This window comes from Penicillium chrysogenum (assembly GCF_028827035.1).
Source record: "Penicillium chrysogenum strain IBT 35668 chromosome Unknown utg000004l_segment0_segment0, whole genome shotgun sequence".
Classification (NCBI taxonomy): Eukaryota; Fungi; Ascomycota; class Eurotiomycetes; order Eurotiales; family Aspergillaceae; genus Penicillium; species Penicillium chrysogenum.
The window spans coordinates 5,995,102-6,017,370 of record NW_026622752.1 but is presented as its reverse complement, the minus strand read 5'-3'; the positions used below and the strand labels follow the sequence as shown (position 1 = coordinate 6,017,370).

At 50.4% G+C, this 22,269-nt stretch overlaps 5 protein-coding genes across 5 annotated transcripts; 4 read left to right on the top strand and 1 right to left on the bottom strand.

Moving 5' to 3' along the window:
* Positions 1 to 5,670: 5,670 nt before the first annotated feature.
* On the top strand, positions 5,671 to 7,253 carry N7489_008225 (uncharacterized protein; the record flags this gene model as incomplete). The annotated part of the gene is made up of 3 exons (XM_056713975.1): positions 5,671 to 5,875; positions 5,988 to 6,653; positions 6,715 to 7,253. The coding sequence occupies 3 exons, from the start codon at positions 5,671 to 5,673 to the stop codon at positions 7,251 to 7,253; spliced, it is 1,410 nt and encodes a 469-aa protein (XP_056567690.1).
* A 1,111-nt stretch (positions 7,254 to 8,364) lies between these two features.
* N7489_008224 (uncharacterized protein) lies at positions 8,365 to 12,708 on the top strand (the record flags this gene model as incomplete). The annotated part of the gene is made up of 1 exon (XM_056713974.1): positions 8,365 to 12,708. One exon carries the CDS (start codon positions 8,365 to 8,367, stop codon positions 12,706 to 12,708), a length of 4,344 nt encoding a protein of 1,447 aa, XP_056567689.1.
* A 996-nt stretch (positions 12,709 to 13,704) lies between these two features.
* N7489_008223 (uncharacterized protein) lies at positions 13,705 to 14,592 on the bottom strand (the record flags this gene model as incomplete). The annotated part of the gene is made up of 1 exon (XM_056713973.1): positions 13,705 to 14,592. One exon carries the CDS (start codon positions 14,590 to 14,592, stop codon positions 13,705 to 13,707), a length of 888 nt encoding a protein of 295 aa, XP_056567688.1.
* A 2,226-nt stretch (positions 14,593 to 16,818) lies between these two features.
* N7489_008222 (nucleotide pyrophosphatase/phosphodiesterase family protein) lies at positions 16,819 to 19,061 on the top strand (the record flags this gene model as incomplete). Its single annotated transcript, XM_056713972.1, has 3 exons — positions 16,819 to 17,253; positions 17,309 to 18,575; positions 18,628 to 19,061. 3 exons carry the CDS (start codon positions 16,819 to 16,821, stop codon positions 19,059 to 19,061), a joined length of 2,136 nt encoding a protein of 711 aa, XP_056567687.1.
* Positions 19,062 to 19,484: 423 nt separating this feature from the next.
* Positions 19,485 to 21,658, top strand: N7489_008221 (uncharacterized protein; the record flags this gene model as incomplete). Its single annotated transcript, XM_056713971.1, has 3 exons — positions 19,485 to 19,706; positions 19,844 to 20,062; positions 20,126 to 21,658. 3 exons carry the CDS (start codon positions 19,485 to 19,487, stop codon positions 21,656 to 21,658), a joined length of 1,974 nt encoding a protein of 657 aa, XP_056567686.1.
* Between the last annotated feature and the right edge of the window lie 611 nt (positions 21,659 to 22,269).

Below are 22,269 nucleotides of genomic sequence, written 5' to 3'. Positions count from 1 at the left end.
GAAGCTTCCATACAGTTGTTACATTCGGCGGTCAAAGGCGCCGACATTGGCGGATGCACTTCGATCTCATTTTGGGGGGGACAGAGGACATTATGCAGGGTACTCAAGGTGTTGTACGAGGGCTCAGAAGGGGTTGAAGATATAAACGACTTCTTTAGGTGGTGACAGTGGCATTTCAATAGCCGTATTCAGATTTATATATTTTCTGGGCTATAGCGAAGCTCGAGCCAATTCTATTTGTTGTTTAGTAACAAAGGTAGATTAACCATGTATACTTAACCACAGAGACATAGTAGTTAAGGTTAACTATAACTACGGAGTAGTCTCTTCTACTATATTATTATCTTGCCTACTTCCAAAATGGCAAGTAACTCCGTTATAAAATGGACGATGGACGGACCACGGGCTGCGAAGTAACCTGAGGCATAGCAAGGAATTAATTATTGGATACATATGTATTAATTAGGGACTATTAACAACTATTTCTGTGATGATTTCAGATATGGAAAAACAAAAACATACCTCATCCAGCCAATGTGGGGATCCACCAAAAACATGTGAATCAAAAATACCAAACGAGTATAATGAAGGATCTCATCCATCAGGACATGATGTCGTAGCGCACATGCACGATTCATGCACGTAGTAGTTACTCCATACCTCCACAGGGAGACACACATGGCGCAGGACATCTATTTACCCAGTAAGGAGGTAACCTAGGAAGCGGCGCCGATTCCCCGTGGAATTCTCGAGCTGCAAGACAAGACATGTCTGGGAACAATTACTCCACCAGGACTACGTATTGAGCTTACCCCTTCCTACAGGGCTTTGACATTTGACACGCGACAACAACTAAACAAGACCGAGAACAGGATACATGCCCAGTGGGGCTTTTGGCAGGCAAGGGGGTTTGCCACGATGACTCCAAGGAGAGGGAGATCGTGGAATGATCTACCAATCATACCTGGTTATCGGGGATGATGGCACTGAGTACAAATGGTAGGATCATCGGACATGGTTGGATAGGTACGCGGAGGCTTCTGATCCAGCAATAAACAGCGTGCGTGGAGCGTTGCAATTCTCGACTTTGGGTGTTGTGATTTGCCGGTTAGCTGAGGCAGCAGGAGCCTCGCCTTCGACTGACAGTTACATCGAAGGCAAAATCCTTCGATCGAGTTCAGATTTGCAGGCTTGTGCTGGGTGACCGTTGGGGCGTGCCGTGGATCCTTTCCTATAATAGCAGATATACAGAGTTGCACGCAGCATATTTCAGATTAGTGGCCTCGTCCGGAGGGTTTCACTATATTGTAGATGGAGTGGTCAGTGGCGAGCTGGTGGAAACAGGCTAGATCACCGCGTCACTCCTGAATATTGTCTCTATTCTCGGTGATATGTTTGACGAACTGAAGTTCGACGGGACGAGGTTGGGGAAAAGTGGCCCGGCGCTGGATCCATCGACACCTGAGAGCCTGAGGCACTATTTGGGACTGCTAGTCCAAGTATCAACATGGTTGTATTTTAGTTCCTTTAGTTCGTCTAGTTGATCCATATTACCATTCCAGGCTGTAGGATGTGTTCAGATTCCTAATTAGCGCTCTAGACCTTAACTCAAACGCGGGTAACAGACAAGCGCTGGATGTAGATTAAGCGGCAAGACAATGAGAAGCGACCAGGCCAAAAAAACACACATAAGCCATGGTGTAATCCGTCACTCCCACTAGAGTAACACACGACTGCTATGAAATCAGGTATGTCGACAGCACAGGACACCGACCAGTCGGGCATAAGACGCACCAAATCTTACCTTCCAGACCAACGGCCTCTACGTCCTCCTCTCTGACCGCGGCGACAAGAGCTATACATTCCACTAGCGCCTGTATCTATACCAGTGTCCAACATCAGGCACATTTACTCAACGACACCAATCCAACCATCTGGCGCTTCGAACATCTACCCGACAATACCTCAAGATAGAAGTGTCGGACCCCATCCTGCACGCGCATTTTCTCGAACGTCCTCACCAAGGCCCGATCGTCGATTCGGTCCGATTCCGCGAGAGAATCACGTGCCGGGTTTGGGTTAAGGAAGCTCCCTTTGCGCTTGATGATGAGGGATATATTATGCTCACTCGCAGTGCGGATTATATTGAAGCTGAGGCAAGGAATCTCGCGCTACGGAATAAGAGTTTGGGGAAGAGGACGGTTGTACGGAGTTGCGGAAGCCAAGCTTGAGAGTTTATGTCATCTGGAAGATTCAAGTGGACTATGGTGTCATGTGTAAGGAGAGAAAAGGGAGGGGAGAGGGAGTTTATACGAACCGGACGAAGTTAGGCGATATTGGGACGGAACCAGTATGAAGAAAGCGGGAAGCTATTTTGGTGTTATTTCAGCCACGGGTGGAACTAGATACAACATGGCAAGTCCGAGCGTCAATATTGTTTCAGTAGGATAGCTAACAATACCTAGTGCCCAGGTGGGTACGAAATAGTTGTGCTACGGAGGTGGTTGGGGGACACGCTGGAAGTCACGGGAGGACAAGAACGGGTTTCTGATCTCAGAGGATATCTTGGACGAGAGAGAAATGAATATTGCATCTGTGCTCACATTCTAGTTGTAAATCCCGGTATGATCTCCAACCTTGTCCGCATGTAACCTCAAGCTTTGGCTGTGCGCTCCCCAGCTTCGGGGAACGGGAGCCGGTGCGAGGATCGTCGGCAGGGCAGGAGTTTGAGTTGCGAGGAACTGAGTACTCCGTCTAGTAATCCGTAATCCGTAATCCGTAATCCGTACATATGCAAATAGGCAGGTAAGTGCAATACTATGTACATGGTATACGTATGTTAAGTAATAGGTAGTAGTGCAGATGCATAGAGGCACGGGATCGGAGTACATGCTGGATACTTTTTCCGGAGACTGTGGAGACATTATTCCAAGGAAACCATAGTCCAGTCCATTATTTGCACGAGGGGATATTGCCATGTGAGGGAATAGGAGCTGGATTGGGAATTTGGAAGAGGCGAAAGGAAAAAGGAAAGAGCAAACTGAGAAAAGTACCGACATCCCTGGACGGTACGACCCGTGTGTCAAGACAGACTATTGGGAAAGGGCAGCAAGGCACGGCCCACGACCACCGAAAAGGCGTGGAGGCAGGAATGGGCAAGGGCCACGGTGTTGCCATGATGGCTCCGGGCAGATGGGTGGGAGAGCATGGGGGTTTGCCATGAGGAAAGGAGTCATTCGCATGAGCCACGCACTATTGACATAGTGAACTCAAAGCCCGACAACTAGTGATCCATCCCTTGATCGAGATGAGGCGAGGGTGTACAACGTTGTAGAGATAGAGTGGTAGTCAGGACCATTTTTCCTGGGAGACCTGGCAAAAACTGAGATTGGAGTCTGGGATAAGCTGTCCTTTTCTCAAGTATGGAGAAGTGCTACCGTGTCAGAGGATCGAGGAATGTGCCGTAGATCGGGTGGCGATCTTCGAGACATTCTGCAAGGCAACGATGCCATGTGGCATGCTGGAAGGGGAAGATGATGGACAGTGGTACTTGACATGCATAGGTTTATTGTATTGAATCTGTGCTGCCTAAATAATGGCTTATAGCCTTGGAGGTTGCGCAGTGCATGTGGGTAGGGAACGACGTGTTAGTGCAGCCACAGTGTGGCGGTGTCAGCTAGAGACTGGTTGGGCCGACTTGTGTTTTTGTTATTTTAGTGTGTAATTTATATGGAGTATGGATTTACATCTTACAAACGGACTGGATCTATTTCTGGACGAACACCCGATCAAACGGACTTGAAGTGAAAATCGATACATCCCAAAAGCCTGGGTAATGATTGCAGGGCTATATCCCCTTGGGTACCTATAACATAGGTAAATATCCTATGTCTCAAATAAACTTCTCGAAAAGCCCAAGCCCATAAAAGACTATGGAATAGTACCTGACACCTGTAGATCAATCAATAGGGTCCAGATCCGAAATCAAATAAGCTTGGTCATATTCGCCAAGACCGCCCAATGTCACAGTTCGGAACCGGGATATTACCCTTCGCCCCGTGAATTTCATAGCCGCGCGACATAGGATTCCGTACTACCCTGTAGCCTCTCTATGACAGGTCAACATGTGATGATTTGGGCGGCAGGGACGGGTGGTTGCAGGTCAACAGTATGAAGCTCAAGCTCATGGAAGCGTGGGTGATCCGTGACACTTTCTGCCTGTGTCCGAGGTGTTACAAACAGAAAATATGTAGGGGAGAAAGTGGATCATGTTTTATAATATAATACTAATTATAACCTACCTAGGTAGGAACCTAGGCAAGTAATGAGAAAGGGTTATTAGTATAAGATAAATTTATCTTATGTAGGTATAATATGCGATCAACCTTGGAAATATACCCTCGGTGAGTAAAGGAGACCCTAAAAAGATGCCATGTGTGGGACTGAAGAAAAGACATTCTCGCATGGAGGACAAGGATTAAACAGGGATGGACTTTCGTACTGGGTACTTTTCCGTAGGCTCAATCTCCCGAGCAGAAATTATGTATTTGCTACTATTTGCGCCCCCGTGCCGATCCTGCGTCCTCATGCCATGTGTCCAACGTCAACATGTTTTCCAAGATTTCTACTCCGTACATGTTTATACCTTAATCTCCCAAACGGGATTGTGCAGTTAGCCCCGGTCGCGAATGCAGCTTGACTGGATGGAAAGAGAAGGAGACTCAATAAGTGAAAAAGACTGCAAGGGAGAGCCACGTGAAGTGTATTGTAACAATAGTATTCTACAACTTTCAACATATATACAAATGACGTGAAGACTCGTGTTCTCCTTGCTTGGTCATGAGGAATGCGATATGTGAATACATAGAGTAGATATGTAGTTATGTAGAAGTAGAGAAGTCGAGAAGTAGATATGTAGATATAGTAATGGAGCATTAATAGAAATAAGTCCAGGTTAATAGAGTAATAGTCCGTCAGTATAGTTATATATGCTATAACTACCTATGTTATAACTATGTCCACTTGTTAGTCCTCAGGGTCAGCCTCGTGGCACACACAGTTGCAGTAGGGCCTTGGCGGTAATACCAGTACATTCTTTTTGAATTTCTTTTTTCCTTTTTTTTTCCTTTTTATTTTATGAATTTATATTTTATATTTTATATTTTGTATATTTTCTGGTTTCCTTTTCTGAATTTTAATAATAAATTTGCCCTCAGAAAGGGGATCAAAAAGAAGGTTAAAAAAAAGGAAAAGAGGAGTTTCAGAGACTCGAGGCGGGTTTCGAGTCTCCAATTTTCTACTTCTTTAGTCTCCTCGACTCTTCTCGACTCTCTCGACTCTTGACCTTCTCTACACTCTACACACTCTCTATTTCTCTACTTCCTAATATCCCATATTATATACCCTAATACCTTGATACTTCACTTTCGGTTTGATCTGTGTTGCCTAGACGTCTTAACGTCTATCTAGCCTTCCTTTTTACCTTGCGCGAACGAAACTTTACTCGCAACGAAACGGTTTCACGGTGAATCGTTTCTCGAATTCAATCTCTACTCTCTCGATTTGGAATATGCAATAGTGTGGGAAAGAAAGAAAGAAAAAAAAAAACCAGAACGGGTTAATATTCGATTCTTCTTCACTGTTCCCCCGCCTGATTCGGACTCTCCCACCATGGATCCTTCTGTCGCACATCGCCCATGGGAGGCGGTCTCAGGGCCTCAGTCGACTGCAGGCTCAACGCAAACCCTCCCCTCTATCTCCACCCTCACTGCGAATATGCCTGGTACCGGAGCCCCCGCGGAGAAATCCCCCGGAAACGCCTCACTGAACACGATTGAGCGTGACTCGGGGAATTGGTCGATGCCGCAAAGCACAAGTAGGAGACCCTCACCTAGTATGGAATGGGAGCGGCGCGGTGCTGACCATGTAGGATCGTCCACCTACTCCACGGCAACCAATGGCACCGGCAACAATTATCCCTCCCTTAGCTTCATCTCCGCGTCGCAACCCCCTCCCGAATCGCGGACACCCGGCTGTCGACCGATCTCCTTACCCCCACGATCAATCCACCACTCCTTCCTCCGCTGGCACTCAACAGCCCTCTCCAAATTTCAGCCAGCCCAATTCCACCCTCCCCTCCATCAACCAGAACTACGAAGCCCCCTCCCAACGAGCGAGTGTGGCAGAGACCGAATCCCGGCGCAGCAGTGTCGACAGTCGCATGAACCAAGGGATCAGTGCTCTGGCTATCAACCCAGCCTCGCCTTACCACAGCACCAATGCCTCCCAATCGTCGATCGTTTCCAGTCTGCAAAGGGAACGAGGGATTCCGACCGACATGAATTCATACCGGGGACCTCGGTACTCAGGAGGCAGCCAGCCGCTCTCTCCACTGGGCCCTCGCGCAACCGACCAGCAGCGGAGTTTCGCGGCCGGTCGCACTGCTCCGGCCATTTCCTCGAATCCTCGGTCGGAGATTTACAACGCTGAAGCCCCCACGGCGGGTATGGCATATGCCTTCCCGGACCCGGACATGGCGCGGTCAAGCTCCGTCTCCTCGAAGGGAGAGTCCAACCCACCGTTCTCTCGGAAAGGCAGCATGGCGGAGTCTATGAACAGCATGTACTCGGAACGGATGCCACGAGGACAACACGGTAAGATGACCCCGTCGAAACACGAACTGCGCGCAACAATACTAACAATAGTCGCCCCCAGACCTACCCCAAAATGTACATCACCACCACTCCCTCCAACACAAGGCCGTGCGAGAGTTGATTGGCGAAGAAGACGGACCGCCCGGCAGCACCCCGTACAGCCGCACGCCCGAACTACGGGTAACGCACAAACTCGCCGAGCGCAAACGACGCAGCGAAATGAAAGACTGCTTCGAAGCGCTCCGGCTGCGTCTTCCACCGGGCCAAACCAACAAATCCAGCAAATGGGAAACGCTCACACGGGCAATTGATTATATAGCCATGTTGGAGAAAACCGTTGCCCAGTCGCAGCGCGACCGGGCTGTCATGCAGTCCGAGATGGATGAGATGCGCGCCCAGCTCAACCAGCAAGCCAATGGCGTCTCCCGGCCCCCATCGATCTTCGAGCACCACCAAATGAGCTCCAACCAGGTCAATGGCCAGGGCCCTGTCTTCAATGGGTTCGGCAATGGCGTTACTCCGGAGCAACCGCGCACGCTACCGCCCCTTATGAATGGCTCTAGTGCGCCTATGCAGGGCATTGAGTATGAGCGGCGGTAGGAAGTTGTGAAAAATCTGAAACTGTGTATGAGATATGACTAGTCACGCAAAACGTACGAATTTGTTTTGGACTTTGTTCTCTTGGTATTCATATATCCCTGTTATAGATGCGATCCTCGTTCGACTTTTTCGACTCGGGGATCGGTTTATACTGATTTTGTTCTTTGATCTTATGGAGTGGTCTCTGTTTTTTTTCTCATATTTTGTTATTCATACCCGCAATTGCTTTTGTTTCTTTCTCTCTATTGGGACCACTCTACATGGAATACGAGAGGGAATATGGAATATGGAATATGGAATCTGAATCTGAATCTGAATATGGAATAGCTGGAATAGCTGGAACCGCTTGAATATGGATATTCATGTTTCTTCAAGCATCTCGCCTACTTCTATCAACAAAGACATAGACCATATAGACCTAACTTCAACAAAGTCGAAAAAAAACAACTTGTTTCAGAAAGCAGATCAACTGCTTTCAATAAGTCATAAATAAACTAAATAAATCGGAATCCGATCTATTTTTGTCCTTCCACTAATTGGCCTCTCGAAGCGCCCGCCCCGGTCCGGCGCGTAATGACCGGCCTCGGTCTGACAGTTGCATCCCCCTCCATCCAATCCATCACCTTCATCTCTCTTTCCCCTGGTGATCCCTCTTCCTGTCGTCCAATGACGGGACTTGAAGAAGCAGCACGGAACTAGTTGCAGCGGGTTGTCTGGGATCGCTGCAGAAATTCACCAGCGACGATGATTATTGGGTTGTTGATAGCTTGAGCTGTGCTGCGAAGTGACCGGGGACTTTGATTCTGTACTGTGATGATGCAGACATGCAGAAATTTAGAAATAGAGCTTGCGGGCTTAAATCCCGGGGCTTTTCGTATTCTTCTTTGTCTTTTTGTCTTTCTTTTGTTTTGCATTGGACTCAACTTCATCTCTATTCAGGGCTATTGTACATTGTTGCCTCCATTGTTCTACTCGCTATAATATTAATAGACGCCCTCTTTGTTTCGCTTCCCTGCACTTTCGTTCTTTAATGCTTTCCTGTGGTATGCAGACATTCGAACCTCATTTCTGCAACCTAACCTCTCGACACAGTCAAGTCTACTGAAACATCATGCTCAAACGAAAGCCCCAGGACCTCCAGGTCCCAGTACCAACCTTCCCATTATCATCGCCGATCAGCGAGGAAATCTCAAGCCCGTCGTGTTCTTCAGAAGATCAGGAAGAACGAGACCGACCCTTTGCATTTCTATCGAAGGCAGCACGACAAAGGCTCGAGGCGAAGACCGCCGAAGAAGGGAATCGCTCGCCCATTTCCACCCGAAAAGCCTCGAGACTTAACGTCCGCATCAGCAAGAAACGTAAAAGCGTCGGGAAACCAGTCGGCCTGAACCTCGTTACAGATTTCACCTTAGCGCCGGCGCCGAGGAAACAGTCGATCCCCGCGGAGACAAATGCGGCTGCGCCGTTCGTCGATCTGAATGACCTCAAGCTCCTCTCGAAAGTGCGAGAGAAGGAACGCTCGACCCAGAAATCGAAGGACATCTTCAAGAAGAGGGTCCCGCGCGGTTTCCAACGGTTACCCGAGACGGTGCCGAGTCAAAACCACAGCCAGAATGGAACTGGAGCCTCGTTCCTTACCGCCAGAGACCAAGATCCGTTCCACGATAGGCACGAGCATGCAATCTCGCCTTCGGACCGCCATGTCATGATCGGACTCACTGTTCCTCGGAGCGAGTCAGTAGAAAGATCACAAGAGGTCGACGGTGCAGGTACGCCGCTCACACCATCCATTATCGTCACGCCAGCGAGAGGAGAGGCACCATGGAACGCTCACTCAAACTCGAGCACCGAGATGCTCCGACCAAGGGCAACATCGAGTATCTACTCCCAGCCAACACCCCGCCTCTGGCAAAATGAAACAGATGTGCCACCCGTGCCAGCCATTCCCGCGCAGCACTCAGCTGCTACCAAAACCCCGGCGTCAGAGACTGCATACCGGAGCACACTAGGCGTAGAAAGGAACGCCCGCGCCCTCTCAACGGCCTCAAGCTGGGAAGATGACAGTCCACCCCAGACACCAGACGCAGTACGCCCAAGCCCAAAGGACCAGCAACCGGGCCGTCTCAGCGTCAACACCCAAGCAGATGCAGACAGACCGCATTCACAGGGCTGGTGGACATACCTCCTCTCCCCACTCCTGAACAGATCCATAAAATCCCCACTGAGCCCATCCTTCCCGCAAGAATCACCCTCGACCCCATCGACAACAACCACAACACGCGCCCAGCCAAAAGAATGGATACAGCGCGAGAAAGAGATCTCCTGCTTCTCACCCGATACACCAGACACAGCGGCACCAATTGACGAGAAGGCATTCGAGACATCCCGATTCCAACAAGACCAATACCAATACCAAGGCCCCGAACGTCATCACTCCCCGCCACCCGCATACGTTTCAAACGTCTCCAGTAGACACAATACCATGTCCTTCAGTTTCGGCAACCAGACAATCCAGGGCGAAGCAGCGGAGTACTACCAAGCCTGTGCGCACGAGTTGTTCAGTAAGACGCCGTACTTCGAGTGCGTCAACCACGTTTGCTCGATTACTCCTGCCAACCGTGTCACTATGCCCGCAGGAGCTATAGGTACTACTGAAAACGGTACTCGGGGACTTGCGCTTGTTGCGGTCGACGAGCCTGGACCATCTGGCCTTGAAGGGACGCGCGATAATGAAAACCAGACACCAGTTGCATCGACGTCGACGAAGAATGCTGGTCTGCTTATTGATATTGACTCGCCTGATCCCCAGGTGAAGGACACTGTCCCGGCTGGGTATGCGGTTCGTGCGAAGGAGGTTCAGGTACTATCGCCGGGGTCGGAGTTTAGTTCTCATACGTGGGATTCTTCTGTTGTTGATGAGGATGAGAAGCGTTCGGTGTCGGGCCATGGGACTAGGGGTGGTATTTCTGAATCTCGGTCTCAGCGTACTGCTTCGCCTCCTGTTCCTGTTGTCGCGCCGCCTGCGGAGCCGGTTGAGAGGTCTGCACCTGCGCCTACGCCTGCTCCCATTCCCATGCCTGAGTCGGCTCCTGCTCCTGCTCCTCCTCCCGCTCCTGCTCCTCCTCCCGCGCCCATTCCTATGCCCCAGCCAACTCCCGCTCCTGCTCCGCAGATAATCACTAATATCTCGCCCCCGGTGACTAACTTCCACTACACTTCGCCTGCACCGCAGCCTCAGGCACAGCCTCTACAGCCGGCAGTGCAATATGTGCCCGTATTCACTTCTCAGACCGTACCGCCAACGGAGCCTACATTTCCACAGCCGCAGCAGCAGGAACTCTCGCGAGGAATCTCGGACCAGCCGGTGATCCAGCCAGCCTCTCAAGTAGCAACGCCAAGGTCAGAATGGCCGTGGGGAAAGCGAGAACAGCCACAAGAGCGACCCCAGATTCAACAGCCAGCTACCCAAAGACAAATCTCAGGGTTTGAATGGGCGTATACCCCAGAAGAACAGCCACAAGAACTTCCTGTTACACAAGAACCGCCTCAAGAATCGCAGGTGGCACCTGAGCAGACTCCTCCCCAGACACGGCGGCCAACTTATGGTCGTGCTAAACAGCCTCAAGGACCGCTTGTTATTCAGGGACGGCAATCTGGCTCTGGGTGGCCATTTGGTCTAAACGCACATCCTCACTCAAACGCACCCCCTGTGCCGCCGTTGCCACAAACCCAGCCCACTGAATCGGAGGTTTCACCTCAGCAAGAGCAATCCCAAGGGTCCGTGGCTCAGGATCGGCAGCCTGGATCTGAAGAGTCGCAAGCAGAACGAGGATTGCCCCAAGGACCTGAACTTGCCGCTCGAGGACATTTGCAACCTTCTGAGCCGATTTCTCCGGCCTTCCAGCGTGCAGCTGGTGGACCTGGTTCGATTCCAATGTCAGATATGCAGGCACCGGCTCCTGCCTACACGCAATTCTCTCGAGAACCCCCTCTCCCGCCTCGTTATGATACCCAGCCACGTTATGATCACGATCCTACAGCTGGCGTTTCCAGTGTCAACCCAAGCGGCGCGATAGGACCTCATGAGACTCGACGTCGCAGACTCGAAAAGGAAGAGGCCACTGGCCGAAGGGTTTGCAATCTCTGGCGTGGCCGGGGACCATTCAGCAAGAAGAGCGGACGTCCAGGACGCGAGGGCCGTACTCGACGGAGGTGGTACTTCGTGATCTGCGTTTTCTTCTTCATAATCGTGATCCTAGCCACTATTCTAGCGATCACACTGACAAGGAAAGGAGATGAGACCCCCGTTCAATCGCGGTGGCTGAACCTCACAGGCTACCCGCCAATGCCAACTGGAATTGCAACACTGGCTGGAACGCAGCCGCAGCTGGAAAAATCAACTTGTATCACTCCTTCTTCGATGTGGAGCTGTGCTCTGCCCAAGGACGAGCAGGATGTCAATAAGCCGTACGATGCGAACCAGCCCAATTTCCGTGTTTCCATCCGCTTCCGCAATGGCACATACGATAACAGCACTGCTGTTGGCTCGAACCTGCGTGTCAGGAGCGACGACCTTTTCAATCCATTGCCGGATGCCCCAAGAGATACAGAGCAGAGCTTCCTCGGCCAATACACAGACAACAATACTGCACCATACGCCGGCGAAGAAACACCTTTCTACATGTCCATCCTCTCACCAGTCTCCCTCTCCTCGACAAACATCTACCGCCGCGCAGATACATCCAACGGCACCGCATACCCCAACATCTCCTCAATAATCCCAGCGCCCGAAGAAAATGCCGACGGAACCCCATCGGCCGCAACGCTGTATCCCCTCCCCTCATCACAACCAATCCGGCTGTACAACCGCGGCCTGGCAACCGAGCACTACGGCTTCTACAGCTACTTCGATAAATCCATCTTCCTAACCTCGCAAATCAAATCCTCGCCCGCGGACACAAACGGCGGGACCTCAAAAGTCAACGCACACTACCGATGCACCTGGTCCCAAACGCGTTTCCTCGTCCAAATATGGACCCAACCCGACAAAATCGGCCGTCATCTCCTTCCCCGGTCAAACAACACAGCAACAAGTACCGCCTCCTCTGCAACTCCGACATCAACAAATAACCCTACATCTTCTTCCTCCGCGACGGATTTCACCCGTCCAGGCTCGTTCCCATACCCGGTTACAATAACAGTGGACCGCCACGGCGGCGCAGAGAAAAAGAAAATGGTCTACTGCTACCCGATCGAAGATGACGGTCATTATAATATCACTGCTGCGCAGTTGCAGCTCGAGGACCGCGCTGTTGGGGGTGATCTTGTCAATCCTGCTACGGGACTTTTCAAGCTTGGTGATACGAAGAATGCTACGGTTGAGGAGGCGGGTGGTGTTGATGGTGGTTCTGGGGGTTGTGGGTGTCAGTGGACGAATTGGATTTCGAGTGTGTAGGACTGGACTGGACTGGACTGTGCATGGATGGTGTTGATGTTTAGGTGGAAATTTTCATTTTTGACTTTCTTGTTTATGCGTTGCATTGCGTGTTCTTGGTGTATGGGTGGCTTTTCTGCTTCTTTTTTCGCGATGACGGTCATAAAAAAGTGTCTATACATTTTCCATTTCTATAGCCGTACCTAAAATACAGAATCAACGTTACAATGAATTTCAATCCTTCATCATCCTGAAAATCTACAACCCTACAGGCAGCACGAATCTATCAATATTGATATCTCGTAATATCAAGAAAGAAACAACCATGGGTGACTCCCTCAGCCCCACAAAGCAAAAGCTCAGGTTGCATTAAGCAAAAGTCAATCTGGAACCTTAATCAAGCCAATCTCCGGGCAGGCGAACCCTAATGCAAAGAACGTTAATAGCCTGGTAAACGGCTAGACACACGCCACCTGACCCTGCAGGGACGACTGGATTGCGTTTTGGGATTCTATTATTAGATGTATGACTAGGGTTGCATTTTGCCACCTGTGTACTGGGGGATTAGACTTCAGTCTGTGAGGGAATTTATTTCTATGAAGTAGTTCGAGATCAGGGTGTAGGGGGTTTGGTCTTGCTGCTAGTTAGATATTATTTCCAAGCCGCGGGAGTATCTTTGGATTTCTATAGAACACATTTTCATCTCCATATACATGTTCAAGTAGGCAAATGCACGCAGACATATTATCCAGGAAAAAGCTTTTGAATTAGAATTACAGTAATATTAAGTACCCATCATTAGCAAACCCATTAAAAAACACCAACGAAGAAAAACAAAATATAAACATCATACATATATCCCCAACGCCTATCTGGAGATCCCAGTACTCCCACTTCCAGCAAATCAAGTCCCCAGCCGCAGCCAGTTCTAAGATCAGATATCAGAAAAGAACAAAGAGAGACCAAGTAATCAACAGAGAAAAACACCAGCATTAAAAGACATTAACTGCGAGACGTTTATGCAAGCAGCATAACGGCACCGTAGATAATGCTGCCGATAACAGCGCCAGCGGCTCCGATCTGGGGTGCGCTGACCTTGGAGCCAGGGCTGGAGGGGGTGAAGTCGGAGGAGCTGGGGGATGCACCAGAGCCGGAGCCGGTTCCAGAGCCAGCGCCAGCACCAGCGTCAGCACCAGTGCCAGAGCCGGAGCCGGTGCCGGTGCCGGAGCCAGTTCCAGAGCCGCCAGCAACACCGCCGGCACCACCGGAGCCGGAGTCAGAGCCAGCACCAGTGCCGGAGCTGGAGCCAGTGCCGGAACCAGAGCCAGTGCCAGCGCCGGAGCTAGAGCCAGTGCCAGAGCCGCCGGCAACACCGCCAGCACCACCGGAGCCGGAGTCAGAGCCAGCGCCGGAGCCAGCATCGGAGCCAGTGCCCGAGCCAGAGCCAGTGCCAGAGCCGCCGGCAACACCGCCAGCACCACCAGAACTGGAGCCGGAGCCGCTGCTTCCAGAACCGGAGCCAGCGCCACCGCCAACGCCGCCAGCACCAGCAGAGTGGGAAGCACCACCAGCGCTGTGAGTCTTGGTAGGGACGTTGACGGGAATGGTCGAGCTACGGTGGCAGGTGGAGCAAGGAGCGGTACCAGTGACGATGATAGTGCTGTTCTTGCCACCGTGGTGGGTACCGTTGCCGTGGGTGCCAGTCACGATGGGGTGAGTACCAGTGTGAATACCGGTAGGAACAACACCGGTGGGGTGAACACCAGTGCCAGTCGCACCGCTAGCTTGGTGCTTGCCGATACCCTTTCCGTTGTGAACGGGGGGTTCCTGCTGCTTTTTGGCACCACCGGCCTGAACGCCGGCTGCGAGAGCCAGCAAGGCGACAGAGGGAGCGGTGAAGTGCATTTTTATTAGATTGGAAAAGCGATCGGATTAAGAAGTCAGATATGGCTTGCTGTCTTAACGAGCGACGAAGCTGGGATTGGCGTTAGTGTTTGCTCTTGAAACTGTGCTGCTAGTAACAGTAAATGCTAGGTAGCTTCAGGACTTACCTAGGGTGGTAATGGCAGTGCGATTGGGATGGAAATCGAGCAGGGATCGGAGGCGACGAGGACGCCATTCTTATAGATCTTGTGTGTTATCCTAATCCGGCCAATGTATTGATTAAGGTTAATTGGTGATGACATGAACAATTAGAAGGAAAATTTTTCAAATTAGAACATGTGCCTCTCTGTGTTCCTGTGCCCTTGATGTTCCTTTTTGCCCTCGATGGGACCCTTGGTAAAGGTGCAAGCGAGGTTGGTTGATTTCCGCATCCGGGGGAAATGTCACACTGCTCTGATCTAGGCTCCACCTTCAGCCCCTCCAGGGCTGGCACGATCGGCTTAGTCCGACGCCGATATCGTCATGATCTTCCAGAGTTGCTGTTCGGCTGAACGGTGGGGACACGGCTCGGTCGAAAGATGTCACGTGACATATTGTCCCAATTAGGAAGGTGATGCTCTTGCAAGCGGACATCCCATGGATCTGCGCTGAACACCCCACCACTGGGGAATTCCGCGGAGATCCACCTCAGGCCTGTCACAACGGGTGTCGAGTGGATTTCCTTTGTAGGTGGCCTAATCTGCTTTCAGGATCATACGATGGAGACACGTTCTGAAGGGATAGACCCTTCTAAGACAATGGGTGGAGAGCCTCACTCTTTGGATAGTCCGAGTCCATGGATACATTAGGATGGACAGCTGTCCATTACCTGGGTACACACCCACGTAGTTATTGTTAGATCGCGAGGATCACGGCTAGAGATGAATCGCACTTTCTATCCGGTATACTATTCACCAGAATCAGTCACCAAAACGGCCTTTGAGAATCAGCTATGAGCTGCGGTGTTTCTTCTGCCATCAATTGATACAACTGTAGGGTCGCTCAGCAGTTACCGGCACACCTAAGACCCCAAGGCCAAGTCCGCTTCCCGCGTAGGGCTGGCTGATCACCCCGTCGATCTTACCAACTGCATCCGGTTCTACTCCGTACCCAGCTCACCTAATATCAGAAATTTCACCTGGGCGTGCTCAACCATTCATCGGTTACAACCCCGCGCTTCTCTACCCTAGGGAAACGTCAGCGGTGGTCACATCAAGTTCATAATGTCCGATCTTTGTCATTTGCGATCAACCTGAGGAATGTGGCTGCCACGTACTGGCTGTGGAATGTGTTCCTGCAGGGCTGATGGTATCGCTATAGGGTTTGATTGTAGGCTCGCATGAAGGACAATGTCGTCTGCGGGAATGGAAGTTGAGGAAGTCGATCCATTTATTGAGTAACGTAGGTAATTTCTCGCAGATTGGAGCAGACAAGAAGATGGATAACTTGCGACTCAGTCTAGTGCATTTTTGTGCGGGACTGCGAGACTCTTCAAGTCATTCACTGACGTTAACATTTATTCCACATATATGGAGGGTAATATAGCGGACTTAATTGAAGCTTGGGAACGCAGTAGGAAACAGAAACTTTGAATGTCCTTCGAGATACTGGGAAGTGTTTCATAGAAGTGTGGGGAATTCACTGGCTACATATATACACCAGTCGTATAGATAAAATGTTGAAGAGTATAGACACCCTCTGGGGCCCATTAAACGCTAAAATATCTTTACTTATCGTCCTCTATACTTACGTCAACGTGAAGATATATGTGCTTTTCTTTAGCAGAGGGCTGGCTCAGGCTTGTCAGAAAGGATATATCACCGGTGAACAACACCGCCAATACCTCGCTTGGTGCGGAATAAAGATCTCCAAATATCTTGATTTCAGAAGACTTCCACTATTAGACTCTTATTATTGTCGCTGTATGCTGCAGGCGACTAATGAGCCGCAATTGGCAAGCTGTACACAACCCCATGAACAACAAAGATTGAGACTCTAACTCGACGTAGCAAGGCCAAAGATTCCTCACAAAAACTATTTCATCGGTTAATTGACAAAATAATGAAATATCACCTTGGAAACAACACAGGTAGACTATGTAAACATTTCTCATAGATCGGGCTTATCGCAAATGATTGCCGGGTCTTGGCAATCCTCCGATCCCCTTTCTCCATCTCAGCTCTGTTCCATGTCTTCAACAAGCTAGCAATGCGCCGCCCAGACACTGGTCCTTCCCTTCTTTCTCCTGGGAATTACGACAACGATGCGTCTTCGCTGCGGTCGCCCTCTGAGCAGGACTCCGATTCCGACGATGACGCCCTCCTCGGTCAAAACCGCAGCACCTTGGAAATCGCAGAGCACGATCGGGCGGTCCTTGAAGCCGAAGAGGAGCTAGAGAACCTGCTGATACGCCGTGGCAGTGGACATGGGCTGCGGAGGATTTTCAGCCCTAATGGTAGCAGGGTGAAGATCGGGAAGACGAAAAAGGAGCGGCGACAGCGGAGGGGATCACGGCGGGAAAGAGTCAGTGAAGACGGCGAGCTGATGTACGAGATGGAAGAGGGAATTGGTGATGATAATGCCTCCCTTTTGAGCGGGTCATCGTTGGATTTGGACCAGAAAGGCGAATACACATATGAGCCGGTAAGACGGACCATGGCTACTTTCTGCGCCCCCTGCTAACATGTCTGCTGCTTAGCCTCCACGGCCTTCATGGCGAAAAATCCTGTTTATAATTGCTCTGCTCACCACACTTTTCGTCATCCTCCTCCTCGGGGCATATAAAGCCTCGAGCGGTTTCCGGGCTTCACGAGCACACCTTCCACCCTTGCTCTCCAACGGCACGGCTCTCTTTGCGCCAACCACGATCGTTATCTCGCTCGACGGTTTCCGAGCCGACTTTCTTGATCGCGGCCTAACTCCTGCGCTGAACGCCCTCGTCGCCAATGGCGTTTCCCCGCAATACATGAACCCCAGCTTCCCTAGCGTCACCTTTCCAAACCACTTTACACTTATGACTGGTCTCTACCCCGAGAGCCATGGGATCGTTGGCAACACATTTTGGGACCCGAAGATAAACGAGGAGTTCTACTATACCCATCCCGCTGTCAGCATGCAACCCAAGTGGTGGATGGCGGAACCACTCTGGGTGACGGCAGAAAAGCAACGTGTGAAGACAGCCATCCATATGTGGCCCGGGTCTGAGGCGCACATTGGCGACAGGGAACCGACATTTTTGGACAAGTACAACGGTACGGAAGCATTGTCTCGCAAGGTGGATCGGGTCCTTGAGCTTTTAGATCTCCCAGGTCTAGAGGGTAAATCGCAGGTGACACCTGAGCGGCCGCAATTTATCTTAGCCTACGTTCCAGACGTCGATCGGGACGGTCATAAATTTGGCCCTAATAGCACAGAGATCCGAAAGACGATCTCGGAAGCGGATAGCATGGTTGCTAGCATCATGACTGGTCTCGAGCAACGCAATCTAACCGAGGTGGTTAACATCGTCGTGGTCTCAGACCATGGCATGGCCACTACCTCTGCAGAAAGGCTGATTCAATTGGACGATCTGATTGATTATAATTTAATTGAACATATTGACGGGTGGCCATCTGCTGGTCTGCGTCCTAAGCGTCCGGAGGATCTGGAGACCCTCCGGAAACAATTGGAGAAGGTAGCACCGGATTACGAGGACGGTTTTGAATTCTACACACGGGAGACAATGCCTGAACGGTATCATTTCTCGAACAACGAACGCATTGCGCCGTTGTGGGTCATCCCTAAGACGGGCTGGGCTATCGTTGATCGGTCAGAGTTTGACGTCAAAGAGGCTTTGAAAACCGGGAAGGAATACCATCCTCGAGGTATTCACGGATATGACCATGAGCATCCATTGATGCGTGCAATCTTTATTGCGCGTGGCCCAGCCTTCCCACACAAGCCAAACAGCCGGGTGGAAGTTTTCCGTAAGTAACTACTTCGAACCATTGATTGACAATCGATCTAACGGCTGTATAGAAAATACCGAGGTATACAACATTGTTTGTGACTCTTTGGGTGTCGATCCCCTTCCAGGCAATGGCACACTGCGACTCCCGCTGAAGGCAGTCGGCCTTCACTCGGATGAGAACGCACCAGTCTTGGACACGCCTCCTGATCCCCCGGCTAAAACCTCAGCAACAGCAAGACCCGTGCAACCCGCCCCGCCAAAAAAACCAACGCCCCCGCGGCCATCACCTCCACAGCCAAAACCAGCACAACCAAAGCCAGCACAGCCAGCACCGGAATCCACTCCAGCACCTGAGACACCAGCCGCCACAGACCATCAAAGTGACGATGAAAAGGGTTCAACGTGGTGGGGCACACTTTGGCACAAATTCGAGGACCTGAAGAACTGGGCTGGCGGCGTTGCTGATGCTGTTCAGGGCAAACAGCCGGAATCGGAGAGTTGATGATTTTGCTCTATTTTGTCTATTTCGCCATGCATTTTGATAGATACCTATACCCATGTTCACGTTTGTAATGTCTAAATGCTGTTTATTCTCTCGCCATGCGATGTTCGCCCACTTAACAGACGATGTGCTTTCATCTCTCCATGGCGATAGAGGTCCTGTGCGTAGACCTTGATATGGAGCCGCAAATTCACGCGCTAATCTAACGACAAGGAAGTTGATGCAAGGTGCCCAAGTGGTGTTAGGCGCTTGGCAGGATTGCAGAAGAAAGAAACCCCCTCTTCTCTATTCTAACCTACTCCGCAAGACTCAAGGCATTTCCAAAATCACTTCAGTAGTATTTCATGGTTTCACTATTCCATACATCGTCAAGAAACCCCAACTCTCGCGCAATATACGCTTCGCTTCTTTCCTCACTTCCAGATGTCGAGCGTTCCAGACTGGGTTCTGGATTCTAAACTCGAGACTCATTTCCTGCCTGGCAGCAAGCATGAGATAGTTCATACCTACTATGAGCAGGAATCACTTTCCCAGCGGCCAATCAAGAAATCAGAACACTGGCAGCGGGAGAGTAAGATTGGTGGTGGTGGGTTTGGGGAGGTGTGGCTGGAAAGATGCACAGAAAGAAAGAATAATGGCCCTCAGGTGCGCGCAACAAAGCAGATGGAAGTGGACCGGCAGATAAACTACACCCGTGAGCTCGAGGCTATGGCGAAATTCTCACACCCAAAGGCTCGTCTTCCAGCTACTCAACGTAATGGAAGCCACTGACCGATCAGCAGTACGAGCGATGTTTTGTCAAGTCTTTTGGGTGGTATCAGAACGAAGCCAGCCTATTCATTACAATGGAATATCTTGAGCTTGGAGACCTACACGATTATTTGCTCAACAAGGACCAGCCGCTACCAGAACTTGAGGCGCGGTGCATAATGTTTCAAATTCTCGAGGGGCTTGATTTTATGCATGACAATGGCTTTGCGCATCGTGATTTGAAGCCCAGGGTGAGTCGGTTGCACCATGAAAATTAACTACCTCGTGTGATTGGTATATCTAACCGTATCTAGAATATCCTTTTAAGATCATGTCCACCGGATGACTGGTGGGTAAAGATCGCGGACTTTGGGATCACCAAACGTATTGAAGATCGTCTTGCAAAATCAACAACCCTAAAGGGTACACCCGGGTATATTGCACCTGAACTCTATGAATTCACTCAAGGAGGAACTGCATATGCGCTTGACATTTGGGCTGCTGGAGAGGTTATGTTTCGAATTTTGACCAAGCAACCCGCATTCAAGCATCCTGGATTGCTCGCCAGCTATGTTCAAACGCGTATTCTCTTTCCTGTCAATACACTCTTGACCGACCGGGTCAGTCAACATGGAGTTGCATTTGCCATATGTCTTATGGAGCCTAGCCCGGGAGATAGAATGTCAGCCAAAGATGCTTTACAACACAGGTGGTTTGCTCAGCCGTTGCCCTCCAATAATCACAATTCAGCGACGCTTGTGTGTCAAGAGGAACATACTACATCATTGGTCGACTCAATGACACAAGTCTCTGTATCATGGAGCACCAATAAGTCACTAGGAGCATTCGAAAATCCCATTCCGAGGCCAACCGAATTGGGGACGTCGTCTCTTCACACTCCCAGCAACGAAACTCCAAAGTTCCAACACGAAAGTGCCACACCTGTTAGAATGATGCTCCCTAGCACGCTTGAGGGCCATTCTAAAGGTGTGACCTCGGTGGCATTCTCGCCCGATGGTAGATTGGTGGCATCTGGATCCAAGGACATGACAGTCAAGCTCTGGAATACCACCACGGGCGGTATACATAAAACGCTTCAGGGCCATTGGAGTCAGGTGACCTGCGTGGCGTTCTCGCCTGATGGTAGATTCGTCGTATCTGGGTCTTATGATGCCACTGTCAAACTCTGGAATAGTGCCACAGGCAATACAGACAAAACGCTCAAGGGCCATTCCGGATTCGTTGCATCCGTGGCATTCTCACCTGATGGTACACTAGTGGCGTCTGGATCTTCAGACAACACAGTCAAACTCTGGAATACTAGCACAGGCAAGATATACAAAACGCTTGAGGGCCACACTGGGTCAGGTCTCTCCATGGCGTTTTCACCCGATGGGAAATTGGTGGCATCCCGAGGAGCTGGCTTCCACACAATTAACCTCTGGAATACTACCACGGGCATGATATATAAAACGTTTGGCAGCGCTCCCCCATCAGTTAGCAATGTGGCATTCTCACCCGATGGCAAATTGTTAGCATCTGTATCTCGTGGTCATCCAGTCAGCCTCTGGAATGTGATGACGGGCACTATACATAAACGGCTTGAGGGTCACTTGCTTGCTGAGAATCATTCGGACCTGATGGCCTCCGTCACATTCTCGCCCGATGGTAAACTGGTGGCAACCGGGTGTGCGAACAAGACGATCAAACTATGGAATACTACCACGGGCGATATGCACAAAACGCTCGAGGGCCATACAGATTGGGTTCATTCTATGGTATTCTCACCCGATGGCAGATTGGTGGCATCTGGGTCTGGGGCTCCTGACGAGACACTCTGGCTCTGACATGCAGGTTCATATAATTAAAGACCATTTGGTAGTGCTGCCATCTCAAAGCATTTGTTTCCATGAACTCGCCACGTGGGGTGTCCGACGGTTTTCCCGGAAGCAACTCCTGACCAACCCATCTACCTCCTAGAGACTATCATACAGGATATCATCACGCACAGTCCAGAAGGCCGCAAAATGCGAGCCAGTCGTCTCCAGCTCCACTACTCCTGTCCCTTCTGCCTGTGTTCGCTTGGTCTAAATTTTAAACCAGAAAGCCTATTGCGAGACAACCTGGTAGATTTGGTATTGGAATGGTCAGAATCATATAATGACAGTTAATCAGGTTTACAGCAAGCTACACTTCACAACAGTCTCCCCAAAAGTTCCTGTGAAATGGGTGGAGTAGGATAAGCAGCTTTGAAATCCCTTTTCTTTGCCCCGAGGCTATGCATGCGTCCTCTGTCGCATACTAGAGGGATTGAAAGAGGGCGCTCTAACTGTATCATGGTGTGTCATGGAAGGAGTGCTATACTCGTGGTGGTCTGGATTAGAGCAACTCTGATATGATCGTGATATTGCACTTGCATGCAAACGCCCTTTGTACGAAAGAGAGGGTATATGATAAT